The sequence below is a fragment of the Saccopteryx bilineata genome, chromosome 5, assembly GCF_036850765.1.
Source record: "Saccopteryx bilineata isolate mSacBil1 chromosome 5, mSacBil1_pri_phased_curated, whole genome shotgun sequence".
NCBI lineage: Eukaryota > Metazoa > Chordata > Mammalia > Chiroptera > Emballonuridae > Saccopteryx > Saccopteryx bilineata.
Window position 1 is genome coordinate 123,714,890 of NC_089494.1, and position 21,280 is coordinate 123,736,169.

At 42.7% G+C, this 21,280-nt stretch overlaps 1 protein-coding gene and 1 pseudogene across 4 annotated transcripts in view; one reads left to right on the forward strand and one right to left on the reverse strand.

Moving 5' to 3' along the window:
* LOC136306530 (heterogeneous nuclear ribonucleoprotein A3-like) overlaps positions 1 to 1,161 on the reverse strand; it is a 28,824-nt pseudogene extending 27,663 nt beyond the window's left edge.
* UGGT1 (UDP-glucose glycoprotein glucosyltransferase 1) overlaps positions 1 to 21,280 on the forward strand; it is a 274,935-nt gene that overhangs the window by 29,289 nt on the left and 224,366 nt on the right. For 3 of the 4 annotated variants that reach the window (XM_066232988.1, XM_066232987.1, XM_066232989.1), the window contains exons 2-3: positions 8,282 to 8,417; positions 17,755 to 17,837. In XM_066232988.1, coding sequence (XP_066089085.1) covers positions 8,296 to 8,417; positions 17,755 to 17,837 — 205 coding nt within the window. In that variant the 5' untranslated portion in view covers positions 8,282 to 8,295. The remainder of the gene's footprint in view (positions 1 to 8,281; positions 8,418 to 17,754; positions 17,838 to 21,280) is intronic. The other variant, XM_066232990.1, reaches the window with a different exon arrangement.

The following is a 21,280-nucleotide window of genomic DNA, read 5'->3' on the forward strand; positions in this document are numbered from 1 at the left end:
TATGTCTGTTTTTTTCTAAAACGAGAGTGGCCGATGCATGTTAATTACCGTTTTCATTTAATACGAGGACGTACTGGCTGAACACGGGGTGCTTCGGTTTCACTTTGGGTGCGTGACCTGTCAGAGGATAAGGTCTGCTGTCGCCGGGCGGCTACCGGCGTGCACTGGAGCGTTTTGTATTTCTTGCCAGGTCTGAGAACTAGCTTACGTTGTTCACTTGAAGTTCTAGAGTCTTGTGCATCACTGTGCTACGTTATTTTGCAAACATTCATCTTGCACTTGCCAGCTAATTTAGTATAGGGTTTAAAGACATTTTAAATAGCTATTTAACACCGGAAAATTGGGGGTGATTGTTGTTTTTCTATTTGGCTTGCTTTTGATAAACTTAGCTGAAACTCATTTTTATAAAAGGAAACGAACATTGCTTTGTACAGGAGCATGCCACCTTTTTTAAAGAATCGTTTCTCATTGATCTGAGAGAGAAAGAGAAAGATGCATCAATTTTTTGTTTCATTTAGTTCCATTGAGTTGTGCACTCGATTGCTATGTGCCCTGACCCGGGTGGAACCTGCCGGGGGGACGCTTTATTCACTGAGCCTTTTGGCCAGAGTATACCATGTCACCTTTACAATGCACATTTAATTTGAGGAGAATAAATTGAATTGTGAACAAAATTCACTTGGATTTTTTTCCTGCAGTTACTTTTGGTCATTTTCATATCTGAAGAAGAGTAACTGCTTGTATCAAATATTAGATTTATATGGTTCACAACAAATATTTCTGTAATAGGTATAAATGCAGTGGTGGGATTCAAATAATTTAACAATTGGTTCTCTGCCCTAATGACCATTTTAGGTATCAAAAAACAAATATGCAGAAAGGTAATTTATTATTTTATGCATCTAATACTTAAATAAGAGCAATAAAAGAGGTACACAAAACTAGATTATAAGAGTTTTTAAAATACTAATGAAAAATATTAATACCTGACAAAAACAATAAAACTATTATTTAAAATATTTCCATGTTGCATAACACAAAGCTGAAACATGACAGTTTGTCATCCCCCCCCCCCCCCCCCCCCCGTTGTTTGGCACTTTTTCTCTTTACCTCACTGGTCCCCCACCTTTTTGGGGCCACGGACCAGTTTAATGTCAGAAAATATTTTCACGGACCAGCCTTTAGGGTGGGACAGATAAATGTATCACATGACCAAGACAAGCGTCAAGAGTGAGTCTTAGACAAATGTAACAGAGAGAATCTGGTCATTTTTTAAAAATAAAACATCGTTCAGACTTAAATATAAATAAAACGGAAATAATGTAAGTTATTTATTCTTTCTCTGCGGACTGGTACCAAATGGCCCACGGACCGGTACTGGTCCGCGGCCCAGGGGTTGGGGACCACTGCTTTACCTTATATATGTTTTTTGTTTGTTTGTTTGTTTTACAGAGACAGAGAGTCAGAGATAGGGACAGACAGACAGGAATGGAAGAGAGATGAGAAGCATCAGTCATCAGTTTTTCGTTGCAACACCTTAGTTGTTTATTGATTGCTTTCTCATATGTGCCTTGACCGTGGGCCTTCAGCAGACCAAGTAACCCCTTGCGACCTTGGGTCCAAGCTAGTGAGCTTTGCTCAAACCAGATGAGCCCGCGTTCAAGCTGGAGACCTCGGGGTCTCGAATCTGGGTCTTCCGCATTCCAGTCCGATGCTCTATCCACTGTGCCACCGCCTGGTCAGGCTTGTTATGTTTGTTTACTGAAGTAACAAACTGGGAATTAAAAATGTAGTAGTATTTCATCAAAGATATAATGAGTTTGCCTGACCAGGCGGTGGCTCAGTGGATAGAGCGTCAGACTGGGATGCGGAAGACCCAGGTTCGAGACCCCGATGTTGCCAGTTTGAGGGCGGGCTCATCTGGCTTGAGCAAAAAGCTCGCCAGCTTGGATGCAAGGTCGCTGGCTCGAGCAAGGGGTTATTCGGTCTGCTGAAGGCCCACAGTCAAGGCACATATGAGAAAGCAATCAATGAACAACTAAGGTGTCGCAATGTGCAATGAAAAACTAATGATTGGTGCTTCTCATCTCTCCGTTCCTGTCTCTCTGTCCCTGTCTATCCCTCTCTCTGTCTCTGTAAAAAAAAAAAAAAAAAAAAAAAAAAAAAAAGATATAATGAGTTTTATGAAATGAATAAATACTACAAAATTTTTTTGCCTATGAATGGAATAAACATTACTACAAGCAGTGTTTCTCCGATGAATGTTAAACGTAAGGAATGTAAATTTGTGATTTCCACATTTGGTGGCTGGCTGCCCAGGTTCTCACCTTAGAACCCTGGTTACAAATGCCATATAAACTCAACAAAAAATTAGGTATCAGTTCAGCTGAACCCAAGTGAACCAGCTTAATCCCACCACTGTATAAATGTATATTAAATTTAATTATTTGAGAAATTCATTCATTCATTCATTCACTCATTCATTCTAGGTGAGAGGAGGGGAGATAGTGAGGCAGGCTTTCTCATGTGCCCCAACCAGGATCCACCCAGCAATCCTGTTTAGGGCCTATGCTGGAATACCAAGCTATTTTGAGCACCTGAGTCTGTTGAACTTCTACAGAGCTATCCTCAGTGCCCTGGGCCATGCTCAAACCAATCACACTACTTGTTGTGGGAGGGGAAGGGGAAGAAGCAGATAGTCACTTCTTCTGTGTGCCCTGACCAGGAATCAAACCCAGGACGCCCATACGCTGGGCCAACGCTTGAGCCACCAGTAAAGACCAAAATACATTTATTTTTAAAGAAGGATACTTTCTAATATTTTTTTCTCACTATTTTCTTATATGTTAAGACTCAGGTGGCCATCTATAAAGTTGGAGGGTGTGAGTTGTTTTTAAAGATTTTGTTAGCTGTTTTCTTCAGTTTAAAAATGAAAGAAGAAAAAGTTGGCAATGACTTAGAATTTTATTCCTTTTCTGTTTTCCAAAGAGTGAAAAGCATTTTCTATATGAAAATTTTTATTTATTTATTTATTTTTTGTGGGAGAGGCAGAGAGAGTTAGAGAGAGGGACAGATAGGGATAGACAGGAAGGGAGGGAGATGAGAAACATCAATTCTTCGTTGCGGTTCCTTAGTTGTTCATTGATTGATTTCTCATATGTGCCTTGACCGGGGGGCTACAGCAGACCGAGTGACCCTTTGCTGGAGCCAGCAACCTTGGGCTCAAGCTGGTGAGCCTTGCTCAAATCAGATGAGCTCGCGCTCAAGCTGGCGACCTCAGGGTCTCGAACCTGGGTCCTCCACATCCCAGTCCAACGCTCTGTCCACTGCACTACCGTCAGGCTATATTAAAATTTCTTAATATTTCCAGTATGTTACTGTAGATTAGTGAGCTAGAGATAGTTCTTTTTTTTTTTTTGTATTTTTCCGAAGCTGGAAACGGGGAGAGACAGACAGACTCCCGCATGCGCCGGACGGGGATCCACCTGGCAGGCCCACCAGGGGCGATGCTCCGCCCACCAGGGGGCGACGCTCTGCCCCTCCGGGGCGTAGCTCTGCCGCGACCAGAGCCACTCTAGCGCCTGGGGCAGAGGCCAAGGAGCCATCCCCAGCTCCCGGGCCATCCCCGCTCCAATGGAGCCCTGGCTGCGGGAGGGGAAGAGAGAGAGGAAGGAGGGGGGGGGGGTGGAGAAGCAAATGGGCGCTTCTCCTATGTGCCCTGGCCGGGAATCGAACCCGGGTCCCCCGCACGCCAGGCCGACGCTCTACCACTGAGCCATCCGGCCAGGGCCGAGATAGTTCTTTAATTTAAACTAAGGAAAACGGTCCATAGACTAAATTTTTCAGATGATACATTTGGGCCTAGAACTTTTTAAAGAATGGCATTTATCCATAATGCCGCAAGCAGTATGCCTATGGTCATGCAAAGCCATATTGCAGATTCTGATAGCTACTATTTCTCAGATTATGCATCTTTATGAAAAACATTTAAAAACCATTAGCAACAGAGTGATAAGGGATCTTGTAAAATGAAGGCATACTCAAACAAAAGTCCACTTCAGTGAGGTTCTTATCTTTGCTTCTTTGGACAGTCTTACCCTTTGTTTTTTCCTGTGGAATCAAGGAAGTAGGGTCTGGGTTGGAAGGCTCTTTTTAAATGTACAGCTTGGTTCCCTTTCTCAGCTCTAACCTTGTATACCTTGCCCAGGAACTCTCAGTTGCTCTTTTTATTTTTTGTCTTTCCTTTTGTTGCCACACTTTTTTTAAAAATTATTTATTTATTTATTCATTTTAAGGGCGGAGAGAGAGAGAAAGAGAGGGGGGGGGGAGGAGCAGGAAGCATCAACTCCCATATGTGCCTTGACCAGGCAAGCCAGGGTTTTGAACCGGCAACCTCAGTGTTTCCAGGTTGACGCTTTATCCACTGTGCCACCACAGGTCAGGCTTTGTTGCCACACTTTGTTCTTTCCAGTTTCTTTCACTGAATCCTTAATGAGTGAAGGCTGTATTTATTTTTATTTTTTTTCTGGCTTCTGTAAACAATTTATTTATAAAATTAAGTTTTATGCGGTGACAATGATTAATAAGAGTACATAAGTTCCAGGTAAACATCTCTATAGCTTTATAAACTGTTGATTGTATTGTGTGCCCACCAATCGAAGGAAAATAATTTTCTGTCACCATATATTTGTCTCTTTTTACTCCCCTACCCCCACCCAAGTGTCTCTCTTTTTTATTTTTATTTTTATTTTTATTTTTCTGAATTTGGAAACGGGGAGGCAGTCAGACAGACTCCCGCATGCACCCGACCGGGATCCACCTGGCATGCCCAATAGGGGCCGATGCTCTGCCTATCCAGGGCGTTGCTCTGTTGCAACTAGAGCCATTCTAGCACCTGAGGCAGAGGCCATAGAGCCATCCCCAGCGCCCAGGCCAACTTTGCTCCAGTAGAGCCTTGGCTGCTGGAGGGGAAGAGAGAGATGGAGAGGAAGGAGAGGGGGAGGGGTGGAGAAGCACACAAGCTTCTCCTGTGTGCCCTGGCCGGGAATTGAACCCAGGACTCCTGCACGCCAGGCCGACGCTCTACCACTGAGCCAACCGGCCAGGGCCCTGTATTTATTTTATTTTGAAAATATCCTGTGCTCCAAGCAGTAAGCTATACATGTGACCATGATAGGCAAAACTGCCAACTCCTGAGGAGCTCAGACCCTAAAACCATCCCAGGTGTGGATCTGTCAGGCTAGTTGGATGGTTTGCTGTGGTTCAACTTCAGATCCACACTCTTGGTTTCAGGTCGAAACTGTTCCTCTCTCATTCTGCTATGTCTCAAGGACTTTGTAGAAAATCCTGGGACTTGCCTTGGTTCTTACAAGAAAGCATTTGGCTCAGTCTGGAGCTTTGCACAGTTTGAATTCTTACTTGTCAAGACAGAGAACCAGGGGAGATAGCATGGTATTACTGTACAGAACTTTTAAAAACAGGCAGATGTCAGTTCAAATCACAGTTGTAGATTAGCATAGCAAGTTACTCAGCTTCTCTGAACTTGCAATTTTCTTATTTTTAAACAGGAGTGATAGTGTTATATCCACTGTGCAGCTTGTTTAGTATCTACTGTTTGCGGGGCACTGCTATTTGCTGTGGTGAACAAAGTAGACATGGCTACCACCCACACTCAAGGAACTCAGTTTCCTGTATGAAAGGACTGGGCAAATGTATGCAAAGCACCTGACACATTGCTCCACTCAGAGTGATTGCTTATTAAATGCTGATGTTTCGCTAGTGGCCTGTGGTCACTCTCCATTCCCTGTAACTCCACTGGGCAGGGGAATCCAGTTGCTCATCTGGAATCATCTACTTTTAGGGATGACACATTGAGGCCTCTTCAGGAAAAGTCATAAACATGGCCATAGCATGATACTGTTTTAGTGTAGTTTAGAAACTTAGTGACTTTGGGGGAGGATTTATTATTATTATTTTTTCTAGCCACAGAGTTTAGGTTTCCAAGACATATTTTTGAGGTCATGTGATAATGGTGATGTATTATTCTCTAATTTAGAAGATAAATTTTAGTATTTTTTTCTTATGATATGTTTTACTAGAACAATTCTGGTATAGTACTTGGCACTTTAACAGGTAAGAGGTAACCTGGAAAAATAAAAAGATGTGAGCTGGTGTGGCAGATACTAGGTACTACTATTTGAGAGTCTTGGAGACTAAGGGGCAGAGAAGTTATTCTGTAACCTGCTTATGGTTAAATTGTTAGTAAGTAGCAAATTCAGGAATTGATCCTAGGTTCCTGACTCTAAAATATTTTCTCTTTTCCATAACCAAGTTTGTTCTACCATGCAGGCAGCTTTCTGAGGCTGCAGTCCATGGGCCAGTAGGGTAGGGTGTCTAATAATAGTCCTGAGAGAATTCTTGGTTGTCTGAAGTTGTATGTATAAGTTTGGGTCCTTCCTTGCACCTCTGTGGAAAATGTTAGTAACTTCTGGTAGAATCAGCAAGGGCCCTGCATCATCCAGTGTGCACCCTCCATCCTCACTCTCTAGCAGCTCCCTTACTACTAGCAGGTTTCACTGTCAAAAGTCTAGTTTGGTTAGTTTGTCAAAAGTCTTTGCAAATGGCCTAACCAGTTGGTGCTGCAGTGGATAGAGTGTCACTGTGATGTGGAGGACCCAGGTTTGAAACCCCGAGGTTGCCAGCTTGAGTGCGGGCTCACTAGCTTGAGCAAGAGGTCGCTGGCTTGAGCGTGGGATCATCGACTTGACCCCATGGTCACTGGCTTGAGCCCAGAGGTTGCTGGCTTGAAGCCTAAGGTCACTGGTTTCAGCCCAAGGTCACTGGCCTGAGCAAGGGGTCACTTGCTCTGCTGTAGCCCCCAGTCAAGGAACATATGAGAAAGTAATCAATGAACAAGCAATCAACGAACAACTAAGATGCCGCAACGAAGAATTGATGTTTCTCATCTCTCTCCCTTCCTGTCTGTCTGTCCCTCTCTCTGACTCTGTCTCTGTCAAAAAAAAAAAGCCTTTGTTAATGTTGATTAAAAAAATACTTAGCCTGACCTGTGGTGGCGCAGTGGATAAAGCGTCGACCTGGAAATGCGGAGGTCGCCAGTTCAAAACCCTGGGCTTGCCCGGTCAAGGCACATATGGGAGTTGAAGCTTCCTGCTCCTTCTCTCTCTCCCTCTCTCTCCTCTAAAATAAATAAATAAATTAAAATAATTAAAAAATACTTATTTATAAATAGGATATTCATACTAATTTTGTTTCCAAAGAAGCTGGGAGAGCCTGAACTTAAAACTCACATAAAAACAAACAAACAAAAAAAAACAACTGACATAAAAACAACTTTACTAATTGGTATAACTTATTTTGCTTTTGACCATTGCCCTTTAGAAATATTGTGTGTTATATAAGCAGGTTATTGACATAAATGATAATGCTTTTTTTTGATAATGCTTTTTCTAAAAGGAAGATAGTGACTGGTTCCCTGCTTTATGGACTTTCTCTCCCAACAATAGATTTTTATGCCCATTGTTGAGAAATTGTGGTGAGCCTTTCCAGATGTTAACGAGCAGAAGCACAAGTTTGATTCAGTGTTTCCTGCATATTCGCATTTCCTTTGGGTTCTTATTCAAACAGGTGGAACTTGGATGTTCCCTTTTATATAGTGCAGGGGGAAGTCTGATTAAGGTTCTGTTAGACTTCTTGGTGGAAAAATCAGATCACAGAAGTCTGCAGCTGGAGACCTTTTTCTGAAATGATCCAGACACTGAGGATCTCAGCATGCTCAGGGAGGCTGCTTCTGAGAGGTCAGGAGGCCTGCATTGTATGGCCGTGCCAATATACCAGTCATACCAGCTTCTTTATTTTGTAGCTGAGATCTTACAGTTCCTCATTTCAGAACCTATTTGTGAGTTTGCATTGAAACCCATCCTATTAACTTCCTAGGGCTCACATAACAAAGTACACAAACTCAGTGGCTTCTTAAAAGTATTGTTGTGTGCAGCCTGTTGTGCTGCCAGCTGACTCTCACATCTGTATAGCACCGATGGCTCAGGAATGACCTGGGTCCTCTGTGGGAGACAGGGCACACAATGAGCCCCACACCCTTACTATGTGTCTGTCATTCAGCAAATATCTGTTGAACTCTACATGGTAGGTTCTGTTATATTTTGGAAAATTTCTATTTCTGTAATATTCATTTTTTGTGTCTCTAAGTATTAAGATTCAGGTTTAAACATTTCCTTGTAGCAAAAATTTTTTTTTCCCTTTTTAGGGGCTTGCTGAAAAATGACACTTAAGATTATATTCACTGGACTGTGGCTGCTTTCCTTAGTAAAGGCAGATTCAAAAGCTGTTACAACCTCTCTTACGACAAAATGGTTTTCCACTCCATTGTTGTTGGAAGCCAGGTAAGAAGACATTTTCTCCTTATACGTGTTTGAGCAAAATATAGACTCTACTAGTGACTGTTCAGGAACTTTTTAGGAAGTGAGATTATTATCATTAAATGCGTTTAGTAAGAGCATTTTGTCATTGTGCACATAGTTAAGAGACTTTTTTAGACAAATATATTGAATTGCTTCAGTTATTATGCTGTCTTCCAGGAAAAGTATATTTGGTAATAAGAGTAGAGAGTTGAACTTAAAAGAAATTTTCTATTTATTTATTTAAAAGGAAGAGAGGAGAGCTTGGCTAGGTGGGGTAAAGAGGGCATGGTCTTCCTAAGAACTTGGAAAACCCCAAGATAAGAGAGTGTGGTGGGGGTGGGGGAAGCTGAAGAGCTGGCCAGATTTTATCTGTTTTAAGGTGTACTTGTTCTACACTTGAACATTGTCCAGAAAACAGGATTCATTCAAATTAAATCAAATATTATCTATCTTGCAATTAGAATTGGTGGTATCTTTCATTTTTAGTGTTTTATAAAACAATGATATGTCTTAAAATTGATAGTGTCTTAAAATCAATAAGATATAATATAGTCAGTGATTTCTTTGAAAATTTTGTATTCCAGGAATACCTCTTATTTAAAAATATAACTAAATATCTCTCTTTTACTCACTTTTTTAATGTTTATAGATGGAAATTTATTGTATCAGATAATACATAGCTAGGACATGCACAGAATTTTTCTCAAAGCATGAATTAGGTAGGTTGAATGGCAGGTGCTTGGTAAATCTCAGGATTTTTTAAAACTTAATTAATTAATTAATTAATATTATGTGAGAGGAGGGGAGATAGACTCCCACAGGTGCCCTGGCCGGTATCCAATTGGCAACCCCGGTCTGGGACCGATGCTTGAATCAACCGAGCTATGCTCAGTGACTGAGGCTGATGCTTGAACCAGTTGAGCCACTGGCTGTGAGAGGAGAAGAGAGAAGGGGGAGAGGGAGGGAGCAGAAGCAGATAGTTGCTTCTCATGTGTTTCCTGACTGGGGATCGAACCCAGGATGTCTGCATGTTAGATCAGTGATCTAGCCATTGAGGCAACTGACCAGGGCCTCTCAAGATTTGATAGTGGTAGAAATTTGAACTGTTGTGGTCTATGTTTGTGATGTGATGTTCAATTTAGAATTTTGTCTTGTAACTTTCCCCTCTTAATCCCTAGAAAAATGTGAATGAAGAGTTTTGTTAAGTTGATTATATATGTAAATAGTTGCATCTCCTAAGGAAAAAGGCTCATTTGGCATTGAGAAGAGGACAGGTGGACAAGTGGGACACATAGGAGCTAGATTAGACTTGCTGAGTAGCCTCATAGACTTTCTGCTGAACAGACATTCTCCCATCACTTCTGTGCTTCCTTTTTCTCGTCAATAAAATGTCAAAAAATAAAACAAACAAAAAAACAAGAAAAACATTGCATATATTTGATAGTGATATTATAATAACTAACTTGATTTTTTAAAAAAAGCTCCTCAAATAGTAGACCTTCGTTAGATATAGGGTAGTTGTAAAAGTGAAGTGATTGAAGTGTTTTTGAGATCCTCGACTGCCTGAGCCAGACTCAAATAACTGACCTCACCTTTTCATGATATCCTGGCCCTTTGCCATTTTGGTTCACTGTCCTAGGCCTCCCGGTAGCTGTTTACAGTTTGCCAAGGTGATGGGACATGCAAACAACTTAAAAATGAGCTGTGCTTATTTGAAACGACTCCATACTCTCCTTCAGAGCCAGCTGACACCAGTTTCCTCCCTCCTAGGTCCATGGCAAGTGCTGGTGGTGGGTTGCCGCACTGTCCGTGGGGTAGCGGTGAAGGGCAGGTCTTTCTCCACACATCACTGTGTGCAGCCACAACAGCTCTCACCTGCCTTGGATCGAGGCCTCAGGGACTAAAACCATTCTTGTGCATATTTTAAGAATGGACCTGATGCTAATATCGCTTTGTAGTTACCCATGAACTGATATATATTTAATTGAAGTAAACATTGGATATGTTTTTAAGAGATATAATTACTAATAGAGGTATTACATAAACTACTAAAAAATGAACACTAATAATTATTTACTGAGTGCTGATATTATAATGGCTCTAGAGTACAGCATAATAGAGATAGTAATCAAGGAGCCTGTGCTTGCATTCCAGATTTTCCATTTGCTAACTATGCCTTTTCTTTTTTATTATTAAGTGAGAGGTGGGGAGGCATAGAGGCAGACTCCTGCATGCATCCCAGCTGGGATCCACGTGGCCAGCCCTCTACTGGGGCAATAGTCTGCCCATCTTGGGTCACTGCCCCGTTGCTCAACAACTGAGCTGTTTTTAGCACCTGAGGCAGGGCCATGGAGCCATCCTCAGGGCTCTGGGCCAACTTTGCTCAAACCATTCGAGCCATGTCTGTGAAGGGTAAAGAGAGAATGAGAGAGAGAGAGAGAGAGAGAGAGAGAAAGAAAAGGGAAAGAGATGAAGAAGCAGATGGTCGCTTCTCCTTTGTGCCCTGACTGGGATTTGAACCCGGGACATCCACACGCTGGGTTGATGCTCTACTGCTGAGCCAACTGGCCAGGGTTCCTAACTGTTCCTTTAAGCGAGTTCATAGCCTACCTGAACTGCAGGGTTGCAGTGACAACTGTGGGATGTGGTTGAATATGCTGAGCACAGAGTAGACCCAACTTAAATTCTCATTTCCTTTACCTTTCTATTTCTGTATGGAAGGGAGACCAATTCCAATCTCCCACAGTCACTTAGAAAATATAAGAAAGCAAGTTTTCTGCCAGACTTATGCTATATGGTGGACATTCAGGATGTTTCTAACTTTTTTTTTCTTTTGCCAAAGATTAAAATCTTTTTTTTTTTTTTTTTTGTGAGAGAGACAGAGAGGGACAGATAGGGACCAACAGACAGTATGGGAGAGAGATGAGAAGTATCAATTCTTTGTTGCAGCACCTTAGTTCATTGATTGCTTTCTCATATGTGTCTTGACCATGGGGCTCCAGCAGAACGAGTGACCCCTTGCTCAAGCCAGCGACCATGGGGTCACGTCTATGATCCCATTCTCAAGCCGGTGACCACTTGCTGAAACTGGTGAGCTTGTGCTCAAGCCAGCAACCTCAGGGTTTCGAACCTGGGTCATCTGCATCCCAGTCTGATGCTCTATCCACTGTTCCACCTCCTGGTCAGGCTTAAGATCTTTTTATTAATAGCATTTCAAAAATGTTTATAAGTGGATAAAGTGGTATATAATGTGTTCTTCCTCTGCCTTTCACCCAGTTTTTACAATTATCGACTCAAGTTCAATCACCACCACCACCACTACTTTTCTTCCTTTGCACACTGGAATATTTTATTTTTATTTTATTTATATTTATTTTTTTAAAAATTAATTTTAATGGGGTGACATTGATAAATCAGGGTACATATGTTCAGAGAAATCATCTCTACATTATTTTGACATTTGATTATGCTGCATTCCCATCACCCAAAGCCCAGTTGTCTTCTGTCACCTTCTAACTGGTTTTCTTTGTGCCCCTCCCCTCCCCCAAACCTCTCCCTCTCTTCCCCCCTACCCGGTAACCCCCACACTCTTGTCCATGTCTTTGAGTCTCATTTTTATGTCTCACCTATGTATGGAATCATATAGTTCTTAGTTTTTTCTGATTTACTTATTTTGCTCAGTATAATGTTATCTCAAGGTCCATCCATGTTGTAAGAGATCCTATGTCATCATTTCTTACAGCTGAGTAGTATTCCATAGGATATATGTACCAAAGCTTTTAATCCACTCATCCACTGATGGACACCTGGGCTGTTTCCAGATCTTCGTTATTGTGAACAATGCTGCCATAAACATAGGGGTGCATTTCTTCTTTTCAAACAGTGCTATGGTGTTCTTGGGGTATATTCCTAACAGTGGTATAGCTGGGTCAAAAGGCAGTTCGAATTTTAATTTTTGAGGAATCTCCATAATGTTTTCCATAGTGGCTGCACAGTCTGTATTCCCACCAGCAGTGCAGGAGGGTTCCCTTTTCTCCACATCCTTGCCAGCACTTATTCTGAGTTGTTTTGTTTATGAGCACCATTCTGACTGGTGTGAGATGATATCTCATTGTGGTTTTTTTTTTTGAATTTATAATTTTAATCATTTTTTAAAAATGTTATTTATTTACTTATTTATTCATTTTTAGAGAGGAGAGAGAGAGACAGAGAGAGAGAGAGAGAGAAGGGGGGAGGAGCTGGAAGCATCAACTCCCATATGTGCCTTGACCAGGCAAGCCCAGGGTTTTGAACCGGCGACCTCAGCATTTCCAGGTCGACACTTTATCCACTGTGCCACCACAGGTCAGGCTTTTTTTTTAAACAATATTTATTTTTATTATTTTATTTTATTTTATTTTATTTTTCTGAAGCTGGAAACGGGGAGAGACAGTCAGACAGACTCTTGCATGCGCCCGACCGGGATCCACCCGGCACGCCCACCAGGGGCAACGCTCTACCCACCAGGGGGCGATGCTCTGCCCCTCTGGGGTATCGCTCTGCCACGACCAGAGCCACTCTAGCACCTGGGGCAGAGGCCAAGGAGCCATCCCCAGCATGCCCTGGCCATCTTTGCTCCAATGGAGCCTTGGCTGCCAGAGGGGAAGAAAGAGACAGAGAGGAAGGAGGGGGGGTGTAGAAGCAAATGGGCGCTTCTCCTATGTGCCCTGGCCGGGAATCGAACCCGGGTCCCCCCCCCCCCCCCCCCCCCCCCCCCCCGCCCCACGCCAGGCCTACGCTCTACCGCTGAGTCTCATTGTGGTTTTAATTTGCATTTCTATAATGATTAATGATGTTGAGCATTTTTTCATATGCGTATTGACCATCTGTATGTCCTCTTTGGAGAAGTCACTATTCATTTCTTTAGCCCATTTTTTGATTGGATTGTTTGTCTTCCTGGTATTGAATTTTACAAGTTCTTACAAGTTCTTTATAAATTTTGGTTATTAACCCCTTATCAGATATATTGTCAAATATATTCTCCCATTGTGTAGTTTGTCTTTTTATTCTGTTCTTATTGTCTTTAGCTGTGCAAAAGCTTTTTAGTTTAATAGTCCCATTTGTTTATCCTGTCTTTTATTTCACTTGCCCGTGGAAATAAATCGGCAAATATATTGCTGCGAGAGATGTCAGAGAGAGCTTACTGCCTATGTTTTCTTCTAAGATTAGCTTATGGTTTTATGGCATACATGTAAGTCTTTTATCCATTTTGAGTTTATTTTTGTGAATGGTGTAAGTTGGTGGTCTAGTTTCATTTTTTTGCAGGTTGCTGTCCAATTTTCCCGACACCATTTGTTGAAGAGGCTTTTGTTTTTAGTATATGTGTTGCCGAAGCGAGCACATGAAGAGGCTGTTTTTACTCCAATGTATGCTCTTACCTCCTTTGTCAAATATCAGTTGTCTATAAAAGTGTGGGTTTATTTCTGGGTTCTCAGTTCTGTTCCATTGATCTATATGCCTGTTCTTATGCCAGTACCAGGCTGTTTTGACTACAGTGGCCTTGTAGTATAACTTGAAGTCCGGAAGTGTGATACCTCCCACTTTATTCTTCTTTTTCAAGATTGCTGAGGCTACTTGTGTTCTCTTTTGGTTCCATATAAAATTTTGAAATATGTGTTCTATATCTTTGAAGTAAGTCATTGGTACTTTAATCGGTATTGCATTGAATTTATAAATTGCTTTGGGTAATAGACATTTTAATGATGTTTATTCTTCCTAACCACGAGCACAGTATATGCCTCCACTTGTTTGTATCTTTCCTGATTTCTTTTATCAATGTTTTATAATTTTCCAAGTACAAGTCTTTAATCTCTCTGGTTAAATTTACTCCTAGGTACTTTATTTTTTTGGTTGCAATGGTGAAAGGGATTACTTCCTTAATTTCTCTTTCTGACAGTTCATTGTTAGTGTATAAAAATGCCTCTGATTTCTGAGTATTAATTTTATATCCTGCCACCTTGCTGAATTCATTTAACAGGTCCAGTAGTTTTTCGACTGCGACTTTAGGGTTTTCTATATACAATATCATATCATCTGCAAATAATGATAGTTCTACTTCTTCTTTTCCAATTTGGATGCCTTTTATTTCTTTTTCTTGTCTGATTGCTGTGGCTAGGACTTCCAGAACTATATTGAATAAGAGTGGTGAAAGGGGCCACCCCTGCCTTGTTCCTGATCTTAAGGGGATTGCTTTTAATTTTGCCCATTGAGTATGATGTTGGCTGTGGGTGTGTCATAGATGGCCTTGATCATGTTGAGATATGTTCCCTGTATTCCCACTTTGCTGAGAGTTTTGATGAGGAATGGGTGCTGAATTTTATCAAATGCTTTTTCTGCATCTATTGAAATTATCATGTGGTTTTTCTCCTTCCTTTTGTTTATGTGATGAATCACATTGATTGATTTGCAAATATTGTACCAGCCTTGCCTCCTAAGAATAAATCCCACTTGATTATGGTTTATGATTTTTTTCATATATATTGCTGGATCCGGTTTGCTAATATTTTGTTGAGGATTTTAGCACCTAAATTCATCAGGGATATTATCCTATAATTTTCTTTCTTTGTGTTGTCTTTGCCTGGTTTTGAAATCAGAATTATACTTGCCTCATAAAAGGAGCTTGGTCATTTACAACAAAATGGTGGGATCTTGATAACAATATACAGAGTGAAATAAGTAAATCAGAAAAAACCAAGAACTGCAGGATTTCATACATTGGTGGGACATAAAAATGAGACTAAGAGACATGGACAAGAGTGTGGTGTTTAGGGGGGGGAGAGGGGGAGGGGCACAAAGAAAACTAGATAGAAGGTGACGGAGGACAATCTGACTTTGGTTGATGGGAATGCAACATAATTGAATGACAAAATAACCTGGACATGTTTTCTTTGAATTTACCTTGATTTATTGATGTCACCCCATTAAAATTAATAAAAATTTATTTATAAAAAAAAAGTATCTTGGAAGTAAGTCTTCCTTCCTCTTGAATTTTTTGAAATAGCTTGAGAAGGATAGGAGTTAGTTCTTCTTTGAACACACTGGAATATTTTAAAGCAAATCCCAGACTTATAATATCATCTGTAAAACTATAGATTTTTTTATTGAATGGAATAGGTATAAGAAGGTAAAAAACAATTTATAACAAAAACCGAACAAATGTGAGAATACTGTGAACAAATGGCAGCATTCCTTTGAACACTATCTTATATGGTTCTCTTTTTGTGTGGCAGAGACAGATAGAGAAACAGAGGGACAAATAGACAGGAAGGGAGAGGGATGAGAAGCATCAGTTCTTTGTTGCGTCTCCTTAATTGTTCATTGATTACTTTCTCATATGTGCCTTGACTGGGGGCAAGGGCTACAGCAGAGCAAGTGACCCCTTGCTCAAGCCAGCGACCTTGGGCTCAAACCAGTGACTTTGGGTTTCAAGACAACAACCTTTGGGGTCAAGCCAGCAACCATGTGGTCATGTCTATGATACCATGCTCAAGCCAGCGACCCTGCTCTTAAGCTGTCGAGCCGGTGCTCAAGCTGGATGAGCCCACACCTAAGCCAGTGACCTCGATCTTGGGGTTTTGAACCTGGGTCCCCGTGTCCTAGTCTGAAATTATATATACTGCACCACTGCCTGGTCACGCTCTTGTGTGGTTCCTTTTTTTTTTTTTAAATGGTATAATTTCTTTTTTTTTTTTTTTAATTTTTTTTATTTATTCATTTTAGAAAGGAGAGAGAGAGGGAAAGAGAGGAGAGAGACAGAGAGAGAGAAGGGAGGGAGGAGCAGGAAGCATCAATTCCCATATGTGCCTTGACCAGGCAAGCCCAGGGTTTCGAACAGGCGACCTCAGCATTTCCAGGTTGACGGTTTATCCACTGCGCCACCACAGGTCAGGCTTGTGTGGTTCTTAGTCCTTATCTTCCCTGAGTTAGTTCAGCGTGTTTAATAATTAATTTTTTTTTAAATTTTATTTTATTTTTCCGAAGCTGGAAACGGGGAGGCAGTCAGACAAGACTCCCGCTTGCACCCGACCGGGATCCACCCGGCATGCCCACCAGGGGGCGATGCTCTGCCCATCTTGGGGCGTCGCTCTGCCACAATCAGAGCCATTCTAGTACCTGAGACAGAACCTACAGAGCCATCCTCAGCGCCTGGGCAAACCCTGTTCCAGTGGAGCCTTGGCTGTGGGAGGGGAAGAGAGAGACAGAGAGGAAGGAGAGGGGGAGGGGCGCTTCTCCTGTGTGCCTTGCCCGGGAATCGAACCTGGGACTCCTGCACGCCAGGCCGACGCTCTACCACTGAGCCAACCGGCCAGGGCCAATAATTAATTTTTTTAAGACTGACTGTTTGAGGCCCTGGCCAGGTGCTCAGTTGATTAGAGCATCATCCCAATACACCAAGGTTGCAAGTTCATTCCCTGTTCAGGGCACATAAAAGAATCAACCAATGAATACATGAATAAGTGGAACAACAAATTAATATTTCTTTCTTCCTCTCTACCTCTCCCCCCTTGTTCTCCATCTTCCTAAAATCAATTTTAAAAACTGTTTGAAATTTAGCTGTTGTGGCCCCGGCCAGTTGGCTCAGCAGTAGAGCATTGTCCTGGTTTGTGGAAGTCCTGGGTTCAATTCCTGGTCAGGGCACACAGGAGAAGTGCCCATCTGCTTTACCCCTCCCTTTCCCATTTCTCTCTTCCTCTCTCTCTCTCTCTCTCTCTCTCTCTCCCTCCATTCCTCTCCTGCAGCCATGGCTTGAGCATTTTGGCCTGGGGAGCTGAGGATGGCTCCATGGCCTCGCCTCAAGCGCTAAAGTAGCTCAGTTGCTTTGGCCCCAGATGAAAAAAGCATTGTCCTGTAGGGGACTTGCTGGGTGGATCCTGTTGGTGTACTTGTGGCAGTCTGGCACTGCCTCCCTGCCTTCCACCTCTCACTTAATAAAAAAAAAAAAAAATTAGCTGTTGTAAGACTTATTTATGCAGTGGGATGAAAGAGAATGCGTGGTTCAAGTTTTCCTGTAATTATCTGAAAAGCATTTATTTATTTGTGTTTGGCTTTTATAGGAGGATCTTAGCCTCACTGTATCCTTGTTCTTATCATACAGTTGATCCGTGTATTTCTTCTTCCCTCTGCTAGCTTATCTTGTGAGTGAAGCTTTAATTTATGAATAGTGTTCATTTGCATATGATTTTGCAAATAAACCTGCCTTCTTAGACTCTAAACTATTATAAGCTTGGTATGAAGTCTATGTCAGTTACTAGAAGCCTAATATTTTCTCCTTTTCTCCCAGTGAGTTTTTAGCAGAAGACAGTCAAGAGAAGTTTTGGAATTTTGTAGAAGCCAGTCAGAATATTGGATCATCAGATCGTCATGGTAAATTGAAGCCAATGCTGCTGCTTCTTTGACTTTGGTGTCTGGGGAAAATATTGGGGAAAAAAGGTCTCTTTCAGAACATGTGTGGCACAGCAGTTAATGGGATATCCTTTTAACATAATTAGAGTTATGGCATCATAGATTAATAATTACTTTTGAAGCAGTTTTAACTTTGGCTCTAAGCACTATTCTTGACCTTTATCCCCCCCCCTTTTATTGAGTCGTTTCATTAAAAATGTGAATATTTTGTGAAAGTCAGATTATTTAAAATCATTTATTATTCATTTAATAACCATCAGATTTGATTAACTCTTTTTCTTTGTTATGAATCAGTTATATAACTGACTTATTATCTTTCAGTTTGTTACTATTACATTGGTATGATCCAAAATGTTTTCTGTTATGCCTACCAGTGACTCACCAGTTGGGTGTCAAGGTATCAAATTCATTACAATGTCAAGTTTCTCATTTGTTCACGTATTATTATATGCTTTCATAAACTTTTTTTTTTTTTTTTCATTTTTCCGAAGCTGGAAACCGGGAGGTAGTCAGACAGACTCCTGCATGCGCCTGACCGGGATCCACGTGGCATGCCCACCAGTGGGCGATGTTCTGCCCCTCCGGGGCGTCGCTCTGCTGTATCCAGAGCTATTCCAGCACCTGAGGCAGAGGCCACAGAGCCATCCCCAGTACCCGGACCATCCTCGCTCCAATGGAGCCCCGGCTGCGGGAGGGGAAGAGAGAAACAGAGAGGAAGGAGAGGGGGAGGGGTGGAGATGCAGATGGGCGCTTCTCCTGTGTGCCCTGGCCGGGAATCGAACCCGGGACTTCTGCACACCAGGCCGATGCTCTACTGAGCCAACCGGCCAGGGCCATAAACTTTTTTTTTTTTTTGTATTCTTCTGAAGGTTGGAATCGGGGAGGCAATCAGACAGACTCCGCATGCGCCCGACCGGGATCCACCGGGCATGCCCACCAGAGGACAATGCTCTGCCCATCTGGGGCGTCGCTCTGTTGCAACCAGAGCCATTCTAGCACCTGAGGCAGAGGCCATAGAGCCACCCCCAGCGCCTGGGCCAGCTTTGCTTCAGTGGAGCCCTGGCTGTGGGAGGGGAAGAGAGAGACAGAGAGGAAGGAGAGGGGGAGGAGTGGAGAAGCAGATGAGCGCTTCTTCTGTGTGCCCTGGCTGGGAATCGAACCTGGGACTCCTGCATGCCAGGCTGATGCTCTACCACTGAGCCAACTGGCCAGGGCCTCATAAACATTTTTTAATTTAATATAAGCTATATAAATTATAAACATTAACAGTCAAAGATAACGACACATGAGCAACTAAAACTTTGATATTACATGACAGGCATAAGCCCTTATTGAGGAGGAAATATGTAAAAATTTTGTAACTTCTTTTTAAATTTTTTTAATTTTTAATTTTTTTTATTACAGAGACAGAAAGACAGTCAGAGGGAGGGATAGATAGGGACAGGCAGACTGGAACAGAGAGAGATGAGAAGCATCAATCATTAGTTTTTCATTGCGACACCTTAGTTGTTCATTGATTGCTCTCATATGTGCCTTGACTGCAGGCCTTCAGCAGACCGAGTAACCCCCTGCTCAATGCAGTGACCCTGGGTCCAAGCTGGTGAGCTTTGCTCAAACCAGATGAGCCTGTGCTCAAGCCAGCAACCTCAGAGTCTCGAACCTGGATCCTCCACATTCCAGTCTAACTCTCTATCCACTGCACCACCGCCTGGTGAGGCTGTAACTTGTTCTTTATTTTTTTTTGTGGCAGAGACAGAGAGAGTCAGAGAGAGGGACAGACAGGGACAGATAGACAGGAAGGGAGAGAGACAAGAAACATCAATTCTTTGTTGCGATTCCTTAGTTGTTTGTTCATTGATTGATCTCTCATATGTGTTTTGACCAGACCAGGGGGCTACAGTAGACTGAGTGACCCCTTGGTCGAGCCAGCGACCTTGGGCTCAAGCTGGTGAGCCTTGCTCAAACCAGATGAGCCTGCGCTCAAGCTGGTGACCTCAGGGTCTTTTTTTTTTTTTTTGTATTTTTCTGAAGCTGGAAATAGGGAGAGACAGTAAGACAGACTCCTGCATGCGCCCAACCGGGATCCACCTGGCACGCCCACCAGGGGCGAAGCTCTGCCCACCAGGGGGCGATGCTCTACCCCTCCGGGGCGTCGCTCTGCTGAGACCAGAGCCACTCTAGCGCCTGGGGCAGAGGCCAAGGAGCCATCCCCAGTGCCCAGGCCATCTTTGCTCCAATGGAGCCTTGGCTGCGGGAGGGGAAGAGAGAGACAGAGAGGAAGGGGGGGGCGGGGGTGAAGAAGCAAATGGGCGCTTCTCCTATGTGCCCTGGCCAGGAATCGAACCCAGGTCCCCCACATGCCAGGCCGATGCTCTACCGCTGAGCCAACCAGCCAGGGGTAGCTGGTGACCTCAGGGTCTTGAACCTGGGTCCTCTGTATCCCAGTCTGACGCTCTATCCATTGTGCCACCGCCCAGTCAGGCTGTAACTTATTGTTTTAAATTTTTTAATTAATTTTTATTTTTATTTTTTTTGTATTTTTCTGAAGTTGGAAACGGGGAGGCAGTCAGACAGACTCCCGCATGCGCCCGACCGGGATCCACCCGGCATGCCCACCAGGGGGTGATGCTCTGCCCATCTAGGGCGTTGCTCTGTGGCATACAGAGCCATTCTAGCGCCTGAGGCAGAGGCCATAGAGCCATCCTCAGCACCCGGGCCAGCTTTGCTCCATTGGAGCCTTGGCTGCTTGAGGGGAAGAGAGATACAGAGAGGAAGGAGAGGGGGAGGGGTGGAGAAGCAGATGGACGCTTTTCCTGTGTGTCCTGGCTGGGAATCAACCCGGGACTCCTGCACACCAGGCCGACGCTCTACCAGTGAGCCAACCGGCAGGGCCTGTAACTTGTTCGTGTTGAACTGATTTTAACTTTGATTTTTAGTAAAATAATATATATTGAAAAAATATTGTCTGAATTTTTTGTGATGTAGTACATATAGATTTTGAACAAGCATTTATAAGTTTTAGTTTTTTTTTTTTTTGAAAAATATTTTTGAATTTATTTTTATTATTATTTTTTTAACAGAGACAGAGAGTCAGAGACAGACGGTAAGGGAGAAAGATGAGAAGCATCAATCAGTTTTTTGTTGTGACACCTTAGTTGTTTGTTGATTGATTTCTCATATGTGTCTTGACCGTGGGCCTTCAACAGACCCAGCAAACCCTTGCTTGAGCTAGCGAGCTTGGGTCCAAGCTGGTGAGTTTTGCTCAAACCAGATGAACCTGCACTCAAGCTGGTGACCTCGGGGTCTCGAACCTGGGTCTTCTGCATCCCAATTCGACACTCTATCTACTGTGCCACCGCCTGGTCAGGCTATTTAATTTTTTTAATGTGAGAGGAGCAGAGACA